Source organism: Triturus cristatus, chromosome 7, assembly GCF_964204655.1.
Source record: "Triturus cristatus chromosome 7, aTriCri1.1, whole genome shotgun sequence".
Classification (NCBI taxonomy): domain Eukaryota; kingdom Metazoa; phylum Chordata; class Amphibia; order Caudata; family Salamandridae; genus Triturus; species Triturus cristatus.
The window spans coordinates 1,402,218,798-1,402,245,449 of record NC_140590.1 but is presented as its reverse complement, the minus strand read 5'-3'; the positions used below and the strand labels follow the sequence as shown (position 1 = coordinate 1,402,245,449).

Below are 26,652 nucleotides of genomic sequence, written 5' to 3'. Positions count from 1 at the left end.
AAATGTTGGATGGCATAGCTTGTCATAAGGACAATAGTCTGAGGCAAAACTCAGGTTATGAGTTTGGATTATCTGATTTAAAGATTCACCATATGATGAGTGTTTAAAATGATTTATATCATCCCCCAAAAGAATAGAAAATCCACAGATATGATTCCCACTATAGGGGCATTTAGTAATATTCCAATCTCCTGCCCATATGATTGAGCTGTAAACATTTCCCTGTCTAACCACAATATCTAGCAGTAGCCTTCCCAATTCATGAATAATCTCTACTGGTTGCATGGAATTTTTTTTTACTACAACCACGTTTACCATGTGAATCACTTGCAATCCCACAACATGATAATACAGGCTTGACTCTATTTCCTTCATCATTATCTTCTTCATGGAGTTAGACACAAAAATGGCCAAACCCCCCTTTCCTCTCCCCGCTGGTGAAGGAGTAGCTTGGGAGCAATAAGATTTATATCAGTTTATACTTATGGAGTCAGTGACCCAAGTTTCCTGACAATAGACAGCATTATAGTTTTGAAGATATGCCTGCCAGTCTTCATTATTAGATTTGTCTCGAGTTCCTGCAATGTTCCAGGAAAGGAAGAGAAGACCATGCCCACACACAACATTGATCTTTATTCTATTTGAGGTGTGTACTGATGGGATTTATAAAGGAAGGGTATAAACAATCCCCTGTTAGGTTGGTTACCTTCACTTTGTTGGTCTGGTTCAGACGTCATTCATTTTCTATGAGCCCTGATAGTGATTCAAATCTATTGGGGTGAGCAAAGTTTACTAAAGGGAGCTGATTCTGGTGAGCTGAAATATTCGATTACTTGTCTATAAAAGGTATGGCTGGGTGGTGGTGAATAGTAGAACCCTAAGGGACTAGCCCTTATTTTAGAAGAATGTAGAGAAACAGAATTCAGCAAAAAACCTACGCACGCTGGGTCCCTAAAACTTAAAACAACACAATGTCCTTCAGCAGATGTCCTGGTGGGACCAACTCATTTTACATGCCATTATTATTTTTTGAATGTCAACTGAATTGCAATCTGAATTTCTCCCACACCAAAGGGAATCTTTATTAATAAGACTTGACCCCTGAATTCCTTCAGCTAAAGGAGGAACTCCCACTAGAACCATTGTTTATGGGGTACATTTCGGAGGTAGATGCAAAATATCAGAAACTCCTAAGCACAGGAGGAGGAGGAGGAGGAGGAGGAGGAACAGGTTGCTGATAGTGAATGTTTGAATCTCCGGGTGTAAGGGTGTCTGCCCAATTTCTGATGGCTGGCTTCAACGAACCCACACTGAGGAACTTAGAAACTCGCATCACAGCACTGTGTAGCCTGCCCAGCAAAGACAGAATGCACAACTTTCAGCAGGCCGACCCTGGTCCCGTACCTGGCCTGCACTCCATTGCGGTTGGGCTGAATTTGTAACTTTGTCCGGGTACCCGCCATAGTGATAGGCACCTTTTGGTGCTATTTTCAAACCTTAAACCTTAAAAACTCAGAACTCTGGTTCCACTGATTGGGTTTTTGTTATTTTGGTGTCATTTTATTATTTAATAAAATTAACTCAGTTTTGCTAATTTTGTTTAGGATTATACTTGTGTTAGATGTTCACTTTAAGACTCTTTGAGTGCTGGATTCATCTTTGCTTTCAGGATCGACGTGGGACTAACCAGTTGACTTTCTTGCCTTTCCCGGCCCAACAACTCGCCGGACCCGCTGCGCGGGTCCCGCAGCGTCCAGTGAACACCGTAAGAGCGCCTGGACGGGGTTGCCTTCACCGGGGTGAGCGCATCTGTACAGGGCTGCGAGCAGCAGGGGACTCCATTGCCCAGGAGTCCCTGCGAGCCCCATTGCCTACACCTGGGCTGCTCTCCCTGCACGACACGCCCCCCTGCATAGCTGTGATTAAAAGCGGAATACCAAGCTCCCATCCCTGGGATTCATCTTTGCTTTCAGGATCGACGTGGGACTAACCAGTTGACTTTCTTGCCTTTCCCGGCCCAACAACTCGCCGGACCCGCTGCGCGGGTCCCGCAGCGTCCAGTGAACACCGTAAGAGCGCCTGGACGGGGTTGCCTTCACCGGGGTGAGCGCATCTGTACAGGGCTGCGAGCAGCAGGGGACTCCATTGCCCAGGAGTCCCTGCGAGCCCCATTGCCTACACCTGGGCTGCTCTCCCTGCACGACACGCCCCCCTGCATAGCTGTGATTAAAAGCGGAATACCAAGCTCCCATCCCTGGGATTCATCTTTGCTTTCAGGATCGACGTGGGACTAACCAGTTGACTTTCTTGCCTTTCCCGGCCCAACAACTCGCCGGACCCGCTGCGCGGGTCCCGCAGCGTCCAGTGAACACCGTAAGAGCGCCTGGACGGGGTTGCCTTCACCGGGGTGAGCGCATCTGTACAGGGCTGCGAGCAGCAGGGGACTCCATTGCCCAGGAGTCCCTGCGAGCCCCATTGCCTACACCTGGGCTGCTCTCCCTGCACGACACGCCCCCCTGCATAGCTGTGATTAAAAGCGGAATACCAAGCTCCCATCCCTGGGATTCATCTTTGCTTTCAGGATCGACGTGGGACTAACCAGTTGACTTTCTTGCCTTTCCCGGCCCAACAACTCGCCGGACCCGCTGCGCGGGTCCCGCAGCGTCCAGTGAACACCGTAAGAGCGCCTGGACGGGGTTGCCTTCACCGGGGTGAGCGCATCTGTACAGGGCTGCGAGCAGCAGGGGACTCCATTGCCCAGGAGTCCCTGCGAGCCCCATTGCCTACACCTGGGCTGCTCTCCCTGCACGACACGCCCCCCTCACCTACGTAATTTTCAAACTTAAGCAGCCACTCATCCGCTGCGCGGGAGCGCGCGGGAGCGCCCGGGGCTAAGCCCGGGCAAAGGGCGGGCCGTCTAAGGCCGTCCAAGGACGTACAGGGACGGGCCGGGCCCTTTCTCTTACTTTCGGGATTCGAGGACTCAAAGTATGTTTTAGTTATCAATGTGATAAGATGTTGAATGTAGTTATAATGTGTAATTGAAGTTTTAAACTTTTATCTAATTTATATTTTAAATTGTACACATTATTTCTTATTTTTAGTCTTATGATGTCCTCATCACTAAGAAAGGGTAGGCGGGTTACAGTAAAGTCAAGTAGTGTTAAAGCCACTGGAACCTTAGATGATTTTATCACCCGTGCCACGGGGATATTAGATAAGGAAATTGCTCTTACTGAAAAGCGTTTGTCTCTGGACTTAGTTACGGGGAAGCGTTCATCTTTGGGTCGGTTTGCATCTGTGGTCACTCCTGAAAAGAGCATAATAAACGACTTGGAAGCCAGCCCAGACTTAGCCATTACTTCAGATAATCAAGAAATATCTATGGGCGATGTAGTGAACGGTCCAATAGAAGATTGTTCTGTATTGAGCAATATTGGGGATGGGATCCAACACCCTAACTTGACCCTGTCGGGCCCCATTTCCCTACAACCCAAAGTTTTGGCCTCTGTTCCAGAAGTCACAAAAATTAGTAAACGTAAAAGAGGGGGAGGTCACTTGAAGGGAAGGGTAATACGTATGGGAGACCCTGGTGATCTGACTCATTGCTGCCAAAACAACAACAATAAAGCTTTGTTAACACATATTGAGAAGCTGGTAAAAAGTCTCTTGTTACCCCTTATTGAGAGAACACAAATAGTTAACCTAAAATTGGACCAATTAGAGCACTTAATATCAGTTAACACACATTCGCTGGAAATTTTGGCTAACAACAGCAAACTCCCACAGGCCCAGGGGAATTGTATTGAAATAAAGAAGGGGGCTCACAAAACCTCTATTCAAAAACCAAGTAATCCGCCCCAGCCTATTGCATCTGTTGATTCCCAGCGAACTCCTGTACGATCAGTCCAAACTAGACCTGCACTGGTGGCTGATGGGGACTCTCAGTCAATACCGATTATGGCTATAGCAGCAGCACCGAGCTCAATTACATCTAAGCCAGTAGCCTCATCTCAAGTTAAACAAACTCCACTGAGCGGCCCATTAGTTCTGGATGAAATGGCACCTCCAAGTAAACCAATATGTGTGAATATACCCCCCGAATCTGCACCTTTTATGGCCATCCTGACAGGTGTCCCGGTGGTCGCACCAAATAAACATGAATCAAATCAGAACCTATCAAATAAAGTCACATTCTGGCTCAACAACAATAGACCACTCCCCCCAGCCTCTAGTACAAAAATATTAAACGTACGAAGGGTCCCTTGGGTTGGCCCAAGCAAGAAGGATTTAGAGGGGGATTGTATCCTAATTAATTTTAGGGACAGGTGGGTCAAGGACTTAATCTGTAACAAAGCAAGGTTTGCTAGAATGGGGGATATTCAATGTATAGGTCTTGAATATTTCTATCCCAACTTGCATCATCTTCCCCCTAACCCTCGCTTTCCTGGGTCGAGAATGCAGGGTAATAATTACTCTGGATGGACTCAGATTAATACTATATCTCGACCCCCTCAAAATCATCCTGGTTTGTGGTACCAGGGTGATGGATCTCTCATGGGGCCAACAAGTTTCAAAAATTTTGGGCAAACCCCCTATGACCAATCAAAAAGGAGATTCCAGGGGGAGGAATACCTAGGGTGGATGCCAAATAACAATATTCCATTAAGAAACCGATTTGACCCACTGGTGGGAATGGAGGGTTTAGATTGACCATTAGACAAGAAAAAGGAAAGCATTCTATTTACCACAGATTTGGTCATGGGGGAAAACGGGGGGACAAGGCAGGAGGATAACCAGGTGGTGGACGCTTTCGACCACAATGCTCAACCTAATATGCTTTCGGATAGTCAAACTGTTAGCAACTTAGCCTGTGAGCTAAACCCACCAATTACTGGGCCTGACCTGGCAACTCCAATAAAGTCTGTGGACAATAGCCTAGGGGAACCTGGGCTGTGTCTAATCTCATGGAATATTGCAGGTCTTGCGGGTAGAATGGAGGATGAAGCTTGGCTGGAGCATGTGGGTGGTCAGGATATCCTGTGCTTTCAGGAGACATGGAGCAGAGCGGGTGGGGAAATTGATGGTTTTCAATCTTTTAATGTTTTGGCGGTCCCATCACTAGCTGGGAGGGCAAGGGGTGGGTTAATGACAGCTCTATCCATCAAACTAAAGAACCTGATAACCTCAAAAATAGTGGATACTCCTTGGTACCAGTTGCTCTTGTTGGAAAATTTGTTCCCAGAGCCCGTGTTGTTAATTAATTGGTACCATAATGTTTTTGATAGAAATGATGTATCTACAATTCAGAGTTTGGAGGAAGCAATATGTAAGGCTCGTAGTGATCGAGCTTTATTAGTAGTTATTTGGGTTGGTGATTTCAATTGTACACTGTGCAAATTTGGTGGCTCCAATGTCTGTGGTATCAATGATCTAAATGAACAGCCCCTGATGCATTTTAAACACACGCCCCAGGGGGACGCTTTAAATAATATCATTATTTTAAATGATTTATGTATGGTAGAGCCCTGGGCTGCCCCAAATATATCGCCAATACCAACCTTTCAGGGAACAAGAGGTGCAATGAGTACTATTGATTTTGTATTTGTGTCTAGTAACTTTCTTCATTATGTTAATAAGCTTGAGGTAATCGCAAGTGCCGTAAGCGATCATAACCCTTTAATGCTATCCTTGAGTGCCCCTGCTAGTAGAAAACATTTGGTTTGGGAGCAACCCATAACATATAATAAAAATCAGGGAGTCACTATGAAGTGGGGGAAAATAAATGCTGAAGGCCTTGAGGTAGAGATTCTGAATGTTTGTAAAACTGAGATCGAATCATGCCTGTCTCTGACGTCTGATCCAGACAAGGTCATTGGGAGTTTTGAAAAATTATGTGGGCACGTGGCTGAGCACCTTAGAAAACCAGTGGGGAAAAAGAATTTAAGGTGTTTTAAATGGTTTGACTCCGCATGCTCTGCCTCACATAAATCCTTAAAAGCTGCCCTTATACAAAAACCAAGAAATAAGGAACTGATAAGATCGACCAGAAGGGCTTATAAAGAGGCCATCACAAAGAGGAAGCAGGAATTGAAAAATCGAGCCTGGGACGATCTAGAGAAGGCCTCTGAGCTAAAAGATAGTAGGCTCTTCTGGGAAGTAGTAAATCGTCCCTTGTTTAAAAATGACACCAAAGAAAGTATACTGACGCAGATTACTGGTGAATCTTGGGAAGTTCACTTTGGTAAAATCTTTAATCCCAAAGCATTATTACTTTCGGATTTGTTGGATGATGTAGGGGATTTGGTGGTACCATCTTCAGCTTTGCTTCTTAGCTCTTCACTTACATTGGAAGAGGTTGAAGAAGCTTTGAGGAAGGGCATATCATTAAAAGCCCCGGGCCCTGATGCTGTCCCTTTGGACTTTTTTAAACATAATATTGAAGCTTGGGCACCTTTATTACTGAATGTTTTTAGGGCTGTTGTTCTTGGTCGCATCCCTGTATCGTGGAAGGTGGCAGTGGTGGTGCCGATTTTCAAGAAGGGCGATAGGTGTGACCCCCGATGCTATCGCCCTATATCCTTGATCGATGCATCATGTAAATTATTGGGGAGGGTTATTTTGGCCAGATTAGAAACATGGGCTGACTCTGTTGGTCTAATTGTGAACTCCCAGTATGGATTCAGAAGTGGGAAGGGGACAGTTGAGCAGTGCCTGAATTTGGCGCTAATTATTGGCAAGTACATGAAGGCAAGGAGTTCTGCAATTTACCTTGCCTTCATGGACTTGTCAAGCGCCTTTGACACTGTTTGTAGAAGCAGGCTGTGGCAGATGATGGACGATATGGGCTTCGAAGAACCCCTGGTGACACTTCTCCGCAGACTACACGCAGCAACGTCCGTGGCTATAAGATTCGGACCTGGGGGAGAAACAACTAAACCTATTCCCTCAACTGAGGGGGTGCGTCAAGGTTGCATTTTGGCGCCTTTCTTGTTCCTAGTATACACAAATGGACTAGAGAAGTACTTGTTGGACCACTGTTGTGATTTTCCAAAGGTAAACGGTAGGAGTATTCCTATACTCTCATATGCAGACGATACTGTTTTAATGACCCTCACTGGAAACAGTTTGCAGTTGTGCCAAGATGCCTTTAACACCTTCATGCTGGATCTTGACCTGAAGGTAAATTTTGGAAAATCTTTTGCAATGGTCTGTGGTCCAAAAGGAACAAAACCAAGAAAATTTGTGGTGAATCACTCTACTATTGAAAGGGTGGAAAATGTTAATTACCTTGGAAATCTTTTCAATAGCAAATTAAGTTGGGCCCCTTTAATGAAGGCTCGAGTCCAGAGTGCTACCCGCTCCATAGAAGGTCTTTTTCGCTTCTGTGGTAAGTTGGGTCAAAAACCTGTTGCGCACCTTAAAACTCTTTACACATCTAAATGTTTATCTGTGGCTACCTACGGGGCAGGAGTATGGGGGACCGAAAACCCCTCAGTGGTACAAGTGATGGAAAATAAATTCCTAAAACGGGTATTACTGATCCCATCGGGTTCATCGAATAGCTTCTGTCATAATGAAATGGGAATGACCAAAGTGACTGACATCATTCGACTGTCACCCCTATTATTATGGGGCAAAATATGGTTATCTGACGATTTGCAGCTCTCGAGAGAAATTCTCTCAGACTGCTTGAGCCTGGATAATGCAAACAAGATCCCCTGGTTGTCATACGTCAGGGACATGTTGAATAAGATAGGTTTGGGTCATGTTTATGAAAATCCTGCAAATATCCAGGGAAACATAAAAACCCAAATTAAGTCAAATTACTGGAAATTTTTAGGCTCACCTTGTCTGGGAGGCCCTATTGGCTATGTACCTAAGTTACAGCATCAATTTTATTTAACTTTTACAACTAATGTCCAATGGCGGTTTTATCTCACGAGGTTTAGGCTAAATACCCTTCATTTTCTTTTTGCCTTTCCTAAACAAGGGGGTTGGTGTGAGCAGCTACCCCCTTGTCCCTGTAATGACAGAGTTAGCCAAAGTACTATACATGTTGTCCTGTTTTGCTCCTTATATCAAGATCCAAGGATTAGATTTATTAAACCTGTCCTGAAGGGGCGGCAACCATGCACTTATAAAGAAGGCTATGATTATTTGCTGTCATTATCTTCTGTTGATACTTGCTGTGCCATGTTAAATTTTATAAGAGTTTCACTTCAGATTAGGAAACGCTATGGATAAATTAGCTGTAGAACTGTGCTTTGCCATTGGATTTGTATTTATGCTGTATGATGGATTTTTTGAATTGTAATTTTTGTTTTACGGATGGATCACCTTATTTGTGTATTATGTTTTTTAACTTTGTGCTTTTATGATTCATTGTATGAATCGAATAAAGATTTTTGAACCGAACCGACTCTTTGAGTGCTGCATAATAGTTTTCACAGTGCCTCCAAGTTAAGCCTGACTGCTTCTGTGCCAAGCTACCAGAGAGTTAAGCCATGAATATTTAATGACTTTTATGGTTCACCCTGACAATGACTGTGATCATTATTTGAAGTAGTTTCTCATTCACTTTAACCAAAATCCAATTTCTTACACATGTGCATTTTGTTTTTTAGCACATGTTATGATCTTAAATTGATTAATATCCATCACATAATTGGAAGCTTTTCATTCTGAAGGCCGGGAGGAATTATGGTATTTTTTTACACCTTCCACAGTAACATGTTTTAAGCTTAGGGAGACAGAAGGGAAATATTATTGTTTGGGATATTTTATGAAAAACTCATATAGGTCATATTCTTCAAGGACACCTGTTAGCCATGAAGGAGAAAAACGGTTGCTGGCAACCAATTTATTTTTAATGGAGTGTAGAATAAATACATATATTCCTATTCTATTTTTTCACAGGTCCACAGGTGGATGCCCTGAAAGGAAATCTGTGACAAACTGCATTCCTGGGTTCCCTCTGCTTTGGTAACTATTGGGAACCCAAAAGTATTGTGAACTGAAAACCAGTGTCCCTACACTGAGCATACTTAGGAAAATAAGGATCCATGTCCAATTTAGAAAGTGATGTATTTCTTTGTGTGTGCTGGAGTAGAACAATGCAGTGTTTTTAATGTGTGTGGTGGAATAAATCTGAAAAATAACACACTGTGAGATTTGATGTCCTCAATATTAGAATGAAGAATGTCTGCCACCCACAAATCATTTTGTTGTCGCAGTTTTATATAGTCAAACTTGACCTGCACATATTGGAGCGCTTTACATGAGCACCAATAACATTACACAAGGACATTTATTGGTAGGCACCGAGAGATTAAGTAATTTGCCCAGAATCACAGGATGTTGAGCCGGCACCAAGACTCAAACCTAGTCCTCCCATCTCAAAGTCAGCAGCTCTGACTGTTATGCAACATCCTTTCCTTCCTAATGGGACACTGACTATTGGTTAATATGAGCCACTAAATAAGGGATGATGTAAACAGGTACTTCAATTCAATAGATTGAACCCATTCTTGCTGGAAACCTGGCCTTATATCACCAAACTAAGCAAATTCATGAAAAAAGATCCATGGGGCCACGTTCGCTCGAAAGGTTCGTGAGGTGCAGGAGAAAAGTTTCAGCTTTTTGAAAGAAGCATAAAAAATAAAATAAAACATGTATCGTCTGCAAGAGATCTTCGAAAATGAATTAAGAGAAAGGTCAGACTCTCTCTCAGAATCCACAACAGAATCCTAAAGGTGTGCAGAATCACAAAATACATATGGATTTCCCATTATTCTCCAATGATTGGTATAATTTACCAAATGAAGGGCCACATGTTTGACTTTTTTTGGCAGTCACACACAGGAAATCAGCTAGTCTGTGACGGCAAAAAAGGGTAGTGGTATGTACAAACGCTATTTTGTGAGTCAGTGACTCGTAAAATAGTGTTTGCGGGTCACTACTAGGAACGGGTGTGCCAAGGGCGTCCCTTCCTAATAGCATGTCAGAATGGTATGTGCCATTGTTGTGCAATGCATTTGCGGTCGCAAAACACTCGCAGTTTACCACGTACTTCAAGTAGGTGGTAAGCCACTCGCAAACAGGAAGATGACCCAGGGGACCCCTTTCCCTTTGAGAATGGATGCAAAAAGATTTTTTAAGAAGCGGTCCATGCTGATGGAGCAAGGTTTCACATCTAAAGAAACTTGCTCTAATGCAATCCTCTCAAATAACCTGTAATACTATAACCAATCTGTCCACGAGTATTAATTTTGCACCACATTTTACCTAATCATATCTAGGAGAAGCTTGTCTATATGCTGTCATAATAAGTAACCCGAGTGTGCTAAAAATGGCTGCCGAAAACACGGGAGATCTTCTGCGTATGCGTCTACCACATCATGTGGTGTGACGTTCTTCTGTCGCTTGGGGGGAAATCTTTGCAGCTGCGCAACAGCTTCTAATATGGCCACTTCAAGGTAACATACTATTGCGCATGTCGAGGTGAAACTAACCCATGCAAATTCTACTAAGCTATTAATGCAAAATAATTTTTAAGTAAATGAGGTAAGAGTAGAAGTAAGTGGTATACAGTGAATTCATTTAAGATTGCATTCCAATGTGTTCTTTTCTGACTTTATTAATAGTTCGTATTTGGTCCTTGGAAGGTGACCACGTCTCTGCTCCCTTGTGATTTCTACACATGCGCAACATGACTGCTTGCACTGGCAAAACGACTGCTTGCCCTGGAACAAGTGATGCAAGTTGACTGACTGCCAAACCCTAAGCCAACAAGGACATGAGAACCCAAACTTCTGACCCTACTAGAGGAAGAAAAGGGGCAACAATGTATAAAGACTTTCCGATCCACATATGAAATGCTTGTGAGAATAAAGCTTGTGGGTATTAAAATTAAGGGACGGGGGATTAGACAATAGACTAAAGAAAAATTTTGCACTTGGTATGGTGTGATGTCCTCACCCCACTACTTGGCCCAATCAAATTGCGGGTGAACATAGAATTTAAACATTTGGGAGTGGATCATACACTTGAATTTGGTATAACAGAGGTAAGTACTAGATAGTTAGAGACACTTGATGCTGAGATGCTGAAGCTATACTGAGATGCTGCCCGATTTTGCTGCAATCTGAATGAAGAATCCAACACTAGGGAAATTCGCGAAAGAAACGAAGGAGGCACATCTAGTCAGGGGTCCGGACGCACCCGAACCGGAGGGAGTAGCACCAGAGAGGGGTGTAACGCTGCCGTTGTACTAGAAGAGGTCACCTTACCCTGTCCCGAACCTGTCCTGAATCCTTGACTCTTTGATGTTTGGGTCCTCACACCATTCTAGGTAAATATAACTGTAGGGTCAATGCTCCGTACTTGCTCTCTGTCCTTTCTCTCCTCAGGTGCTGTCATTGCAAGACGTTATTAATGCAAACTGATTATAAGCTAACTGTACTATTTGCCTGATGGAGATTTCTGGTATATTCATGTGTATTTTGGTTTGACTCACAAAATTATTAATTCAGATAAACTTTTAATCTGCCTTCTGAAACTTTGGTTCTTTAAATCAAAGTTAATTGCATTATTGTCTTTCCTCCCTATTCTAAAGTACTACTAGATCTTATCGCACATTCATTTACTCAGGAGATAGGAATGGTAAGAAGACTGGTGTAAAGGTTTCCTAGGGTAAGATGAAATTGATGACCAGTGGATATTTGCCAGCTCATTATGTGTATGAATGTATATGGGCCCAAATGTGTGTTGTGTGAATGAATCTGTAGAGCTGGTAAACTCCGCTGCATCAATGCCACTGCCGGCTCTTAAAAAATGTAACAGAAAAGTTTAATTTTTCTTTTTTTAATGCATTCCATTTTCCTTAAAAGGAAACAGGCAGCATTTTAAAAAAAAAAACCTGCTTTATTGAAAAAGCAGTCACAGGCATGGTGGTCTGCTGACCTCAGCAGGCCACCATCCTTGCGGGTGTTGGCTATTCCCGTTGGTCGCTAATTGCAACCTGCGTCATGAATATTGATGAGGCAGGTAATTTGCGACCACATTAGGAATCACAACCAGTGTCTGATGCACTGTTGTGCATTCCATTTTACGAGTCACAAACTGCGAGTCGCAAAACATCACAATTCCTGACTAATAATAGAAACTGAAAATAGAATGGTCGTACATCCGGCCTGAAATGTGTTAATGTTTATGCTACCCAACTCCTGTCACTCAAGATAACATTTCCCTGATTCTGTAAATGAGAAACATCTCAAAATATTAGGTAATTTCACATGATCATTTATATCTCAAACATGAAAACAGATATATTTGCAAATCCTACTCCTTTGAACAACTTTCGCTAGGCAAAAAATATCCTTTTATTTTCCATGTCCACCACAAGACAAGGAATACAAAATGTTCAAATAACATCATAGCATAATTATGCAACATTGAGTTTGAGAGCTGTAGCTTTTTATTAAATACGAGACAGATGCCCTTATGATAGATCTGTTGATGATCTGCAGGTTCAAATCCTGGCACATTGTGTAGGAAAGTGGAGTATTATGTGGTGTAGGGGTTAGGCCTCACCATGTAATACTGTCACTATACCCCAAAGATTGTCCTTGGATTCACACTAATAAATCCTTAGCTCAGTCCTGGTTGTGTGGCAATGAGCAGTCAGATTTTACTAGAGGACCATGTTAAGCATTTCAAAGTACCAACAGGGACATAAGTAATGTGCATGACTCAAGATAAATCCAATACCAATTTTTAAAAATAGTGTGAATTTTTATCTTAATTTGGAAACCAAAATTAGCAGAATAGTATACATATAAACAGACTTATAGATTTTGGAAGCAATATAAAATCAGTGCCAAATAATACAGTGAAAACTTAATTTTACAGTCATTGGGAAAAACCACTAGTGACAATCTGTCACTTGCAGGTCAAGTTACATGATACCCTTGCAGGGTAAAGGTGATGGGGGTCCCAGGACCAAGCCATGAAAGTCAGTTCAATTTTACCTGGCCCGAGGAGCCCAGGTGTAGAGTTGTCCTGGCTGTCCCTGGTCCTGGGCAGGAGCCATGGGAGAGCTGCTTTTACTGCTGACACAATGCTGCTGGAGAACAGGGTGCAAAATGACGACAACCATGTCACTGATGATGTTGGATGAATGTTTTACGGTTTTTCCTCTCAGTGCAGCATTGAGTGAAGGGCGACCATCAAACCTTGGTAGTGGTAACCTCAGCAGGGAGCTTATTTGACGTGAGGGGAACACAATAGCGGCCCGAAACTTCGTGGAAGGCAGGACTACAGTTCCCACAATGCACTGAACCATCTGCTTTAGGGCAATTCCTCGGAGGACCTGATGGCTAGTGATTCTTTGGATTTGTGGTGTTGATTTATCTGCAGTAGTTTGCAGGGGACTAGCTCCACTAGTCCAAGATTATGAGGTTCCTTCTGGCTCTCACAGTAGTCCATCTGTCTGGGGGAACCTACCTTTGGCCTAGGACGAGTCTTGTTCATGCAGTTCCAGGACAGTTGCCACAGGTGAAGAGTATCAGTCTTTTGCTTTGTGCAAAGTCCTGTTGTTGCAGACATGAGTCCCTTCTTTGATGTAAGTTGGATCATAACTGAGGTTCTGGTTATAGGGTTGTCCACTAAATCCTAGATTTAGGGGCGTTAGGATGTGGGCGCATGTAGCCAATGGGCTGCTAGTCCCTACAGCTAGTCTGCCCCTGAGGTGATCACATCCAGGGGTGGGGTCACCTTTTCTACCCAAAACTCTGTATTCTGCCACTCCTGAAGATGGCAGAAATCAAATTTTAGCATACAGACCAGGCTGCTCACCCTGAGGTGTGGCTAGACTTTTGAGGGTGATCTTGCCTGTCTGGGTGAAAATGCGCCAGGGGAAGGCTGTTTCCTCCTCTGGGAGTCAGCCTTAATGCTTATCAGAGGTGGTGCAGCCTTTGAAGCTTCCTGCTAGCAGCGGCCGGTGCAGGTGAGCGCAGTGGGGCAGGGTGGGGTAGGGCAGGAGGTGAAGGTGGAGGCAGTCGACAGACTACAGAATAGGGAAAATAAATAAAGAAATAAATGCTATTCCGTTATCTGTTGACTTTACGACCCGGCCCCACCACCCCACCATACTTACCTGCATCGGCTGCTGCTGCTCACTGCCTTGATGTGCGACTTCACTAGCCTGCTTGGGAGGAGGGAGTTGTGAGCTGCTTCGTGCCCGAGACTTGGTTCATGACACCTGGCAGTGATCACACTTCCTGGCAGGTGGTCAGAATCCTGTCTTGGCAGTAGCAAACACGGGCTATCAGCCAGACCACAGGGAAGGTTGGGGCAGCCATGTGGGCAAACTCTAAGGTACCACCTGAGTGCCTGCCACATCGCACCTGGCACAAGATGCATCACATAGTTAGGTGGTAGCATAATGAAGCTGCCAATTTCGGGTTTGCCTGTTTGCAAGTCCATGTAATCCAATGGACACTTATAGTGTCTTTTAATGGTAAAGGGCACTATATAAACAAATAAGCTTGCACTTACATGTCCTCACCTTTAATATAATGCACCCTACCTCCTAGCCTGCAGTCGTTTCTTTGGGTCACTCAGGGTGGCACAAACAGTACTGCAAGCCCTGGGGACCCCTATACCACCCATGCCCTCGGTACCACTGGTATCATATACTAGGGACTTATAGAGGGGTCAATTCTGTGCCAACTGGAGATATGAGTTCGCAAATAGCAGTTTTAGGGAGAGCGCACCGGCACAGAGGGTAAGTTGGCAGGCTTCAGTGCACTGACAGTTGAAAACCAACTTCTAGTAGTCCAACTGGGGGCAAATAGTGGCGGGCAACTGCAACAAAGCCTGTTTTCTTACACAGTTGATTCAGCCTTCCACACTCCTTGTGTCAGTAAGAAGAGAATTAATTTTGATTGGGCTATAATAATAGTGCATAAAAATGTTCTATAAAACGATTTAGAGAAAAACGCTGTGAAAATAACGAACTATTATGTTTTCATTTTTATTAGTAGTGCACAGAATTTTTTAAATTATTGGTAGTCTACAAATTGAAATCCTGGCAAAAGTCTTCCCAAATCCATCACAATGCTGGCATATTCTGTTAAGAGAAGGATTCTATGAATAATGCAATTCAACAGGCCGGATGTTTTGAAACAAATCTGGTGAAGTGGCTGACAATTTCTATGAGCTGATATACATCTTGTTCTTGCTGTGGAATGTAATATGAATAGTGCAAGGCTGTAAAACATTAACCAACCTAAGCATAGAAGAATTCGTGCCAAGCACATTCATGGCCAAGTGAACGCAGGGATACAATTTCAGAGCAGGTGGTAACAGTTTTTGAGTCTATATTTCCTGTTTACCGTTATCCTTGGGTGAACCCTTGGAGATCTACCAAAAAAGTTAACAAATGATTTAGGGAAGTGGGAGAACCTATATAGCAATGAATTTGTGATATGATTCTGACACTATTAGCAGCTTTTTGAGTTATACCATCATCAGTTCAGGGCAGATCACAAACACAGAAGGGTTCAGGCCTTGTTTTCCTGAAATTGCATTGTTAACAGTGTGCAAATTAACAAAGAAAATATCTCAGGTAATGCATGGGCTGTAGATAGCAGAGCTCATTAACATGGAGAGGCAGTCAATGATCGCTGCTTCTGATATATACTGAGTGAAGCTAAAAAAAACATAGGCATCGATTACGATTGACTCATTCACTATCAGCACCTTGTAAAAGCCCTGTACATGAGTTGTTGAAATTACCGGATATGATAAAATCCCACAGCTGATATTGGCATCTGACAAACTCTGAATAACCCACTACCACTACCACTGAGAATTTTTCAAGTTGGGTTTATACCCATTAAACAATTCAATATCTTACAACCAAATGCACAAACTGTTCAGCAAAAACAAAAAAAGTTAAATTTAGTGTCAGTTATATATGCGGGACTGCAAATCCCAGGATGAGTTGTTTTCATTCAGCACACCATTGCAAAGGCCAGGTCTAACAAAGACAGTCTGACATCAATCTTCTGTACCTGAAAGGCCAGAGAAGAACTCAAGAGAGGCAAATTACTTCTTGCCCTCAGGGTGGCTCGGAGTTCTACAATTTTATGTATTTATAATGAAAGACATGAGACATCCCTATGTATTTATAACATTTAGTGAACGTACCATGTGCCATGTATTAATTCATTTCTCAATGTGATATAGTATTCGCTGTCTTATAACTTTGAAGAATTGTTTGGCCTGAAAATTCACTGCTGTTTTGTTTTACATAAACATGAATAGCAACCTGCTCAAAAGCTCACCTCAGTGTTACAAGCACATAAAATAAGTCCACAGTTCAACCTAAAAATACACTTACATCGCTGACATCAAAATGAGTTTTACATTATGAACACATATCAATAAATCACTCAGGGTTTGTAAAGCGCAGCTGATCACCTGTAGGGTATCCAGGCGCTTGCAGGTCCTGGAGGCTCATTCTCACAGCCAAATCTTGAGGGCCCTTCAGAATTCCGAAGTGAAGTGATGGTCAGGGGGTACATGGCGAGGCTGTTCCGGGTCTTTGCCTGTGATGTGGGAGATGGAGCGTCCTCCAATTCTGCTTCGGTAGATGCGGGGAATGTGGGAAACTGAAAGGCGGAGAGTATTCTTCTTGACGGTTGGTGGACGTTCAGGTGGTGGTTAATGTAGGCGGGTCCTTGGTTGTGTAGAGATTGGTGTGCATGGGTAAGAAGCTTGAATTGGCATCTCTTCTGTACAGGAGCCAGTGGAATTGCCTGAGGGGGTGTGATATGGGCTCATTGGGAACGTTTGAGGACGAGTCTGGCTGCGATGTTCTGAATGGTTGAAGTCTCTGTAGAAGGTGTGCGGCAATTTCTAAATAGAGAGAGTTGCCATAGTCCAGTCGGCTGGTGATGAGGACCTGTGTCATGGTGTGTCTTGTGTGCGGGGGTAGCCACTTGAAGATCTTATGTAGCATGACAGAGTGAGGAAGCCAGCAGAGGAGACAGCATTAATCTGTGATTTCATGGTGAGCTTGTTGTCAATGATGATTCCGAGGATCCTGGCATAATCGGAGCGAGTGAGAGCTGGTCCCGTTCCATGTGTTGCTGTTATTGCCAAGCATCAATTCTTTCATTTTGTCAGTGTTCAACTGCAAGCAGTTATTCTTCATCCAGTCAGCTGTGTAAATTGATCCTGGTGGTGGTAGGGTCGTAGGAGAGTGAGAGGAGGAGTGGGGCGTTGTCTGCTTAGGAAATTATGTTGAGACCATGGGATTTGATGATGTTGCCAGCGGGCTCATATATGCATTGAAGTGAGTGGGGCTCAGAGATGTACCCTGGGGAACACCACACAAGATATTTTTGGATTGAGAGGTGAAAGGTGGGAGGTGGAGCCTTTGGGTTCTTCGGGTAAGGAAGGAGGTGATCCATCTGAAGGTTGTCCCCTTGGATGCCAATATGGTGGAGTCTTTTGATGAGTGTGTGGTGGGATACGGTCTCGAAGGCTGCTGAGAAGTCAAGGAGTATCAGAGCTGCTGTTTCTCCTCAGTTGAGGAGGGTTTAAATGTCATTGGTGGCTTCAATCAGAGTCTCTGTGCTGTGATTGCTACGGAAGCTGGTTCGGAAGGCGGTGGAGTGGATGGATTTTATGATGGAGGTGATGTTGTGTGTGGACAGGAGAATCCAGGTGGTCAGTTTGTGGATTGTGTCAGTTGCGGTGGTAGTGTATCTGTCAAAAAAGACCATAGGTGTAGGTTGGGGTTAAAGTGTCTGTATTTATTTGCAATCTTGTCATGGAAGAAGTCAGCATGGTTGTCGCACAGCTCTTGTGAGGGTGTGATGTTCTTTTGTCTTGCCGCCAGGTTAGAGAATTTCTTAACAATGTTGAATAGTTTCTAGCTGTTGTAGATACTGGTTTTGAGGCGTGCAGCTAGGTCTGTCTTCTCGGTTGCCCTCAGTAGGCAGTGGTAGAAGTTGAGGGAGGTCTTGAAAGCTTCCCTGTCAGAGGTGTCCTTGCTGGTGCACTATTTCCTCTTCACCTGTTACTGTCTGGTTTCACTGTTCTGAGTTCTTTTTGGAGGATTTTCTCTGGTTGTTTCTCACTCATGCGGCAATGTTGTTGGCGCGGTTGGTGATCCGGGCATTTAAGTTCTTAATTCCTTGTTTGAGGTTGGTAGCAGTAGTGAGGTTGGAGGTATTGAGGATGTCCGTCCAGCTGGTCTCTGAAATTTTGAATTTTGTTCCACCTGCGAAGGGGGGGGGGGAGGGGTGCTGTCCATGGTGGGGGTGGCTGTGTGGGGAGTGGTGATGCTGAAGTGGACAATGGACTGGTCGGTTCATGTGAGTTCTGTGGCCTGGCTGTTTTTGATGCTGTTGCTGGAGGTGAAGATGGTGCCCAGTGTGTGTCCAGCAGTGTGCATTAGGTAGTGGATGATCTGGGTCACTATTAGGCTATTCATACTGTTGAGGAGGTGTGCCGTGATGTTGTCATTGGGGTCATTGATGTGGAAATATAAGTCGCTGGGAAAAATGTAGCCTTGGAGTCTAAGGCTAGGGGTGCAATGAAGTCCACAATGGTGTAGCAGAAGCTGCAGCATTGGCCTGAAGGTCAGTATGTAAGGATGCGTCTGATGGTTGTCTTGTTGTCACTGTGGGGCTTGAAGTCAAAGTGTTCCATGGGGGTGGTGGTGTTTTGGGTGGTGATGGTGCAATGTATGGTCTCTATTTGGACGATGGTTATTCCTCCTCCTGGCTTGTTGGTGGGGTCCTGGTGAGTGATTTTATATTAGTGGGGGATTGCAATATCTGGCGCAGTTATGGGGTTCAGCAAGGTCTTGGTGTGGAAAACGATGTCAGGTGTGAGGGTGACGATGAGGTCCCATAGTTTGGTGGAATGCTTGCACATGGAGTGTGTGTTGAGGAGTAGGCAGTAAAGTCAATGTGTCACTTCTGGTGTGGTGTGGTGAGAGGTTGGCGTTGTGCTTTGTGGCATAATTGTGGTTGTGCAGGTGAAGGAGAAGGTGCAACTAGTGCAAAAGAACAGTCCTACCGTAGAGTGCAGTGCGGTGTGGCAGGAGCATTAGTTGGGCTGTCCAGTGTTCAGGGCATGGAGGACAGTGGCTTTGTATCTGCGGGTGGGCTAGGGACCAGGGTTACTGGTGCTGGGCGCAGTCCAGGCATGGACGAGTGCCAACGTACTTGCCTTTGGCATGCCCGAGATACATGCCAGCTGCATGTGCCTGCTGATTGATCCTGCTGTGGGGCCGCACTGCAGCCTCTGTTAAGTAGGTCCTGGGATGATGGAGAGGTCCTGGGAGGTGGCGAGTGGGGCTAGGCCGGAGGCGGGAAAAATAGGTGGCAGGCTGGAGAGACAATGAGGGAAAAAGCAAGGAGAAAGCAATGACAACGGGGGAAAGCATGGGGAGAACAACGAAAAATGAAGGAAAATCAAGGAGAAGGCACTCAGAAAATAGGAAAAGAGACAAGGAGAAATCAATCAAAACAAGAGAAAAGCAAGGAGAGAACAGGAGAACAGGAGTTAAAGCTTTTTATCAGCACGGGAAGAGCGGGAGCCTGGGACCTGTTTAATGGGTAACACTGCAGCCTCCATTCAGTAGGCCCTGGGAGGAGGGATGGGTGCTGGGAGGTGAATATGGCCCAATCCACAAAACTATTTGTGCACCTATGCTTGAAATTGATGACACATAAATGTACGCTTGCAAATTTAATAACTGTATGTAGTTTGATGTCTAAATAACATGATAGTAAGTGGGATTGAATCTACTCACAAGTTTGAGAAGTGAGAATTCCAGAATAGATGCAAAATCAATGTAAAATCAGTGCCTACCCACAGCTTCACGTGTTTGTGGATATAGACCAACATTTAAATTGTCCATACCCAACCAGGATCAGGCCAAGTGTTTACTTCTGTCAAAGGCAGGGCGAAATACATATATTGGGTGGAAATAACATGAATACCCTAAACTTGGGGGTTCATGGGGAAGATGTTCTGTTCCTTCAGGGAAAAGTATTTTTCCCAAAAATAACAAATATTTGAAAAGTCATGTATAATTACTCATGCATAAATGTAAACCATGTATATTTACCCATGTGTAAATCCTCAAGCTATTACTGTCATAGCTTCCCATAAATAGTATTTTGAGAAAGATAAATATTCATCAATATACTCCAAATGTACTTGTAAACATAAGAGTGTAGATTTACACATTTTAGAATGAGTTCTACAGTCTTTTAATGCGTACATTTGAAGAGTGTAGGACTAGAATATTGTAGTGTGAACATCGTCTGAAATAAATATTGTATACTAAATATAGTCAACATAAATATTGCCCGCTTCAAAATAGTAATAGAAATTCCACACTCAATAGGACAATATTTTTGTAAATGACATTTAGGACATGGTATGTCAAACAATATTTCTGACTATGATATTGTTACATTACACCCATACGAGCAATGAAATTCTAAAATACCAACACACATTTGAAGAATACAAATTTAGTTGTACACACATAAGCCCCACAAATGGCCCCTGGAGGAAAATAACTCATAGGTGAGATCATAGGTATACATCCCCTGAATAGATGATGTGCCCTTTGACTAAGCCTCAATTTAACAACACGTGGTCTATTGTAGTTCCCAAAGCTGAACCATGTACATGTCTGCGTAAGAGCGACAAGGGTTCTGTTCCTTGAGGCATTACTAAGGAAATTTGGACAAAAAGATATGCCAAAATATGAGCTATGTGTTTGAGCAGTGGACTGAGCTGAATATAAACCAAGAAAGCCATTGAACTTAGCAAAAAGCATATTGTTATATTGTGTTTAGACAAGAATCGATGAATAATGCAAGTCCAAAGGACTGATGGCTTGAAAAGAATCAGGGGAATTGAAGGCATAAGTCTTAGACATTCAAACATATTTGCTAAGGACTGACTAAGATTGCAATAATGACCTGCTCAGATATGATCTATGAAGGCAATTAAGTCAACCGTTGGTCTGATGACATATGGAATTGTGATGGTATATTTGCCCCCAGGCCGGAAAAGGGGCATAGCGCAACACAACACAAAACATAATGGTGATTAGCAATATGTTATAAAAAGCTTGTGAGTGCATAGCAAAATTGTTGTGCAGCACATGAGCGTCCATGCAAGTGTTAGTAAATCTACCCAAAGTGCCACATATTTGTTCCTGACACTGTTTGTTGGACAGTAGCTCAACATTTACTTTTATAATGTGATGATGATGATGATGTTCTTAGCTTACCAGTTGCTTGAAAAATGTCATTAGCTTGGGTTTGGGAGGCTTGCTGTCTTCTGCTTTGGATTTCTTTGCTTTGTCATCAATACTTTGGCTTTTGGTTTCATCTTTATTGGGAGCACACGCTTGTACAGTAGATTCAACCTTTGCGGCCTCCATTTCAGGCTCAGCTGCATTCTAATGTGTTAAAAAGTAGACTTTAGATTCCAGTTTGAAGTAAGTTTCATTACACTGATACAGATATATTAAACTCAAACAATTATTAAAATGAATGTGTATTTAAATCAATGATAAAGCATATGCAATGTTCCACCTAAAAGTTAAGATGATGTGGATCTTAAATATGTTTTGAATTGTTGGAAATGCAGATTAAATTGTATATCACTGCTCTGCAGAGAAATATACAAATGTACTCAAATATTCATCAGCATTTACAACAGGATCTTTTCTTATTTCACTACCCAGCACTTCACATGCTATCAGCTGCTGCACGGATTCCACACACCACCATTGTAAACTACTTAAATTTACATTAGGTTTTTAAACTATTACCTATATTGACTATGCTATCATTACTGCTCTTCCATTGAATTGGGATATGTAGTGCTCCAAGTTTGGCAAAAATAATACAGCACAAAAGGCATAAAGAAATACAAAAAAAATGGAATTTATTCATTGCTAACCTAGCTATTGTGGAGTACTTTGGGTTGTCACTAGGACAACTAGTATTAATAAAACCTAAAAAATCAATGATGATCATGAATTTAAGAGAAGGGCAAATGACCAGGAAGCTGTAAAATTGTCTGAGAATAGTATAATTAAGATATTTTATTTCAGAATGTCATTTTGTGGGAGCAATAGGTTGTACCTGAAGAGGTGGATTCTGTGTTTATGTCTGTATTTGATAAGGCTTGCTTTGAGGTGTTGCTTCGCTTGGTACTTAGAATATGTATAAGTCCTATGTCTTTACTTGTTAGAGGTGGAAAAATTCAGTTTGAATGGCATTAAAAGAGGCAACCATAGGGTTGCCACTATCTATTAAATTCTACTTTGCACTGTCCCTAAAGGGTGCACTTAACTAAATATGGATTATCTGTTAATACCAGTATGTCAGTAATGACAAGATATCCTATCTACAAATGCGCCCCTACAGTAATACTTTTCAATGAAAAATAGCTGCTACAGGATTTATATTTAATTATATGGGGGAAAGAATATAAATGCAGCAGATAAAATCCTGTGTAGGAGGCAACACAAAGACCACGGGCTATGGGATATCCATGAACTGTGCAGTAGGCAGTTAGATTATTTTGCATTAGCCAAGGCGCTTGAGGACGGCTGGCATGAAGTATGGTCAGCAGTGGTGGTGGGCTTAGCAACCATAAGTAGTTGGAATCAGAGACAGATTGAATTTTCAAAATGAGGTCAGCGTCAAATTGTCCATGGAGCTTTAGGGAGATGACGGTCCATTTTTGTGAGTCCATCAGATTAAAGATGCTAGAGGTGAGGGGCTGAATCGCTTTCTAATGCTTAACCCTATTAGCAACTCTTACCACCATCAGACACGATGATATATGCATTTATGGTTAGATTGAAAATATGAACTGTATAGCATCAAATCAATAGACAAATAATGTACTCTCAGCAGCATTCATTGATTTCACACATCTAAAAAAACAGAATCATACAATAAAAACAAATGGACGCCAGACATGTTGTACATTGTAATATATATTGCATGAATTGGCTGCAGTAATAGAACAAAGGTGTAGATGAAAGGATTTCCAGCTGGTATCTATCAGATGATTAGCACAAACCTAATTTTGTTTCTTGTCCTTGAAAATCCACCAAAGAATAACAAAGAGAGGAAGACAGAAAGCTTTCTTTTTTTCTGGCTGAGTTGTTAGGAAAGATGGGTAATAGTTATTATGATAAAGAGTACCAGCAGAACATGGCATTTGCAAAGTTGAAACATTGCCTATATTGTGTTTCTTGTCTTGTCAGCAAAGCACTGTGGGTCTTATTGGCCATTATTCTTTTGGAGATGGAATAGCTGACCATCAATGGTAAGAGGAGGATGAAAGTGATAAATCTCAACAGGAGCCAACAAGGATCAGAGAAAATTCCAGGAAAATCCTTACTTAGGAACAAAATAGACATGTCAGAAGACAAGGGAAAGTCAGGGGCAGAGATTTCGGATTATAAGGTCCAATGTTTGATCATGTAATGACATAGGGACTAAGTGGCTTATCAATGTGGCATCTGTAGCACAATTTCTATAGTATTTTTGCCAGATTCCATTACCTATATGCTTTGCTGAAGCACTGGCTGCCATGCTCTTAAGGTTCGAATTCCGAGATTAATCTGGAGAGTTCTGGCATTTTCAAGAATCTTATTATCAGTATTAACAACATTTTGTCTATTATAATAAGTCTGTTTTAATGCACATTGTAACAGCTTACTGTGGAGACATTAAAAAGGCGTAGTCTAAAACAGGATTGCCAATTGTAAGGGAGAGAGTTTGCAGTTTTGGTGAGATTTACAACTGTACTTCCTTGAATCAAGAGCAATCTAATTCCTGTTAGATAAACTGGGTTCAATGACTATTTGGCTCACTTTTGGTAGTTTGGCACAGGGCATGTGGTTCTGAGCCACAACCACAAAAGTATATTAAACTTATGAAATAAATGACTTAAACTTTCCAACCAAATGTAACTAAAAAAAGAAACATTTAATTAGTAAGGTGACATACAAATGGATGTAGGGTTAAGGAGTTATTCTGAAAACAAAAACCTATTCCAAGTAAGCAATGGGAATTCATAAATTAAATGCGGTCCATGGGGTGTGATAGACAGAGTCCTAGACACCCTCCACTGCAGACCGGTGATGAAGGATGAGTAGATACAAGTTGATGGTTTACTCCCTATCAACAATTAAGGGCAAGCACCAAGGCCTTGGGATATATGCACCTTGGGCACTGACATGGGAACTGAGACATAGTGAAATTAGGTAGGAGGTGGTGGTCCAATCTCGTTAAAGGTTTTACCTTTGCTCCTAGAAATCTAAAGGTTGAATTCATTGAGGAGGGCAAGGCTGAAAGCTGTGGCAGAGTAGGGCTCCACAAAGTTACATATATTCCTTTTTGACAGTCTTCATAGACTTAGCGCCTGATTCCGATGGCGGGCGGATGAGTGTCCGACTGCCATCCTTACAGGCAAGTGACCGCTCGACAATGAGTCAGTGGCCCCACCTACCCTATTATGATAGGACTGCCATGCAGGCAGTCGGAAAGTGCCTTTTTCTACTGCGGCTTGCGATGCAGCCAAGGAAAAGGACCGCAGCACAAGCCGCAGTAGTAAAAGGCACTTAGTGCACATCCATGCACCGTGTGCCAGGCACCATGTGGTGCCTGGCGCATGGTGCATGGATGTGTGGGGAGGCACTACATGTGCCTTTCAGGACACTTATTAGTGGCCCAGTGGCCCATGGGGGATGGGGGCCTTGCTTGAGGCCCCCAATGTCCCTTAATGGCTGCCTTTCCATGGCGGTGGGACCGCCATGAAAAGGAATTCAGAAAGGGACATCCCTAATCCCTACAGCGTGCCAGCGCAGGGATCACCCTCATGGTAGGGATAAGAGTTCCACTGTCACTCCCCAACGGGATCTTTCTAGCTTGCCCTGAAGAAGTCCAATGTTTAGGACAAAACGCGTTGGCTGTTTTTCTGCAGTTTTTTCTTTTTCCGGGACAAATATAATGAGGGTTACTAGGCAAAAAAAGATTTCATTAAAAGAAAGCTTTAAAATAGAATTCTTTCTAGTTAAATGTTCACGTGGTGAAACAAGAATGAATAATTATATTAGAGACAAGTTCAAATAATGTGTGCTTTCCCTGTGATACTTCTTTTGGGTCTTTGTCACATAAACTAGCTATTTGACATTTACTTGTTTCTAAGTCATGGCTTTGAAAATGAGCCAGCTCAGTGGCAGACCAACACAGCAGTGGCCTTCCAACAGGCACAAAACGATTGAGTAACAAATGACTGCCCTGCCAGCAATAATCTAAATGAGGGTCTTCCACAATGAAATTATCTATTGATATAAATGTTGTCCTTGATAAGGAAAGGGGACAATAAATTACTTTTGAGAATTGCTAAAGTTGTATTTTCTACAATAACGTGTGAACAAATGGATTGTTCCAAAATAATATGGCAACTAAATGAGGCACAGATAACTCACACGACCTTGTGTCTGTTTTGAGCTGTTAGGCAATGACTGAAATATAAGCGCAGGTTTCCAATTATGTTGTTTTTGATTGGGATCTATTTTCAATGTTAATTTCTCTGACAATCACTGCTAGGAAGCAACGAATATCTTGAGGAAGGATAACAAAGAAAGCTGACAACAGTAATCAATCAACAAATGTTATAGTTAGCCTGCTCTTGGCTGCATTACGCAAGAGGATCAAAGTCATAATGTTTGTCTGTCCATGCTGTTGTACTTTCGTCCACTTTGGACACTTAGGGGAAGATGGACTATTTAATCACGCAGCGCAGTGCAGTAGGTGCAAATGCTGTTGCACTGCGTGAAAAGGAGAGAGCAGGAGAGCGCCATATTTATAGAAATATGGCACTCTCCTCCCCTTTCCCTAGTGCCGGCGCTGAAATCAGTTGCAGTGCACCACGGAGACACCTTTGTGCCATGGTGCAAGGATGTCTCCGTGAGTCTAGTACAGGTTTTGTACTGGAAGGGTACCTTTTCAGTACAAAATACTATGCATAGACTGACTTTAACCCTTTCCCTCTTTGTATGTGTGCCATTAAGTGAGCACACGTACAAAGTTGGAAAAGGAAGTAGAAATTAAAACATTTTTCCTTCTTTGTGCCTAATTCAAAAAGGCAACGTTTTCTCATGCTAAACCTTGTCTATTTTATTTAGTAAATATGGTTATGGCACCAGAAAACTAGGGTGGTTGCATGGGAACGTTCCCTTGGCTCTAAATAAGGCTAAGCAGCGCTATGCGCTGCTTTGCATTACTTTCAAGGTATTTTCAGCCCAAACAAATTTTGTGCTGGAAAGTAAATCGAAAAAAAAGATTTTGCTCCAATTTGCATAAGTTTTGTGATGCAAACACGGCATAAAATCCTAGTAAATCTCCCCTTAGGTCTCAAAATATCATTGAGGTGCAAGGTTGTGGTTAGCGCTGGTGTGCACCTTTGCTTTTCCACTGGTGTCAACCATGGCTGTCAGCCCTATTACTGGAAAAAGGGTTTCTCCGGGGCATGTGTTATATTTTAGAGCTAGCGACTATACTCTTAAGA

The 26,652-nt window shown here is 42.8% G+C and overlaps 1 protein-coding gene across 9 annotated transcripts in view; it reads right to left on the bottom strand.

Annotated features, from left to right (window-relative positions):
- BCAS1 (brain enriched myelin associated protein 1) overlaps nucleotides 1–26,652 on the bottom strand; it is a 452,678-nt gene that overhangs the window by 39,461 nt on the left and 386,565 nt on the right. For all 9 annotated transcript variants that reach the window (XM_085619124.1, XM_085619120.1, XM_085619122.1 and 6 more), the window contains one exon: nucleotides 21,341–21,511. In XM_085619124.1, the coding sequence (XP_085475250.1) occupies nucleotides 21,341–21,511 (171 nt within the window). The remainder of the gene's footprint in view (nucleotides 1–21,340; nucleotides 21,512–26,652) is intronic.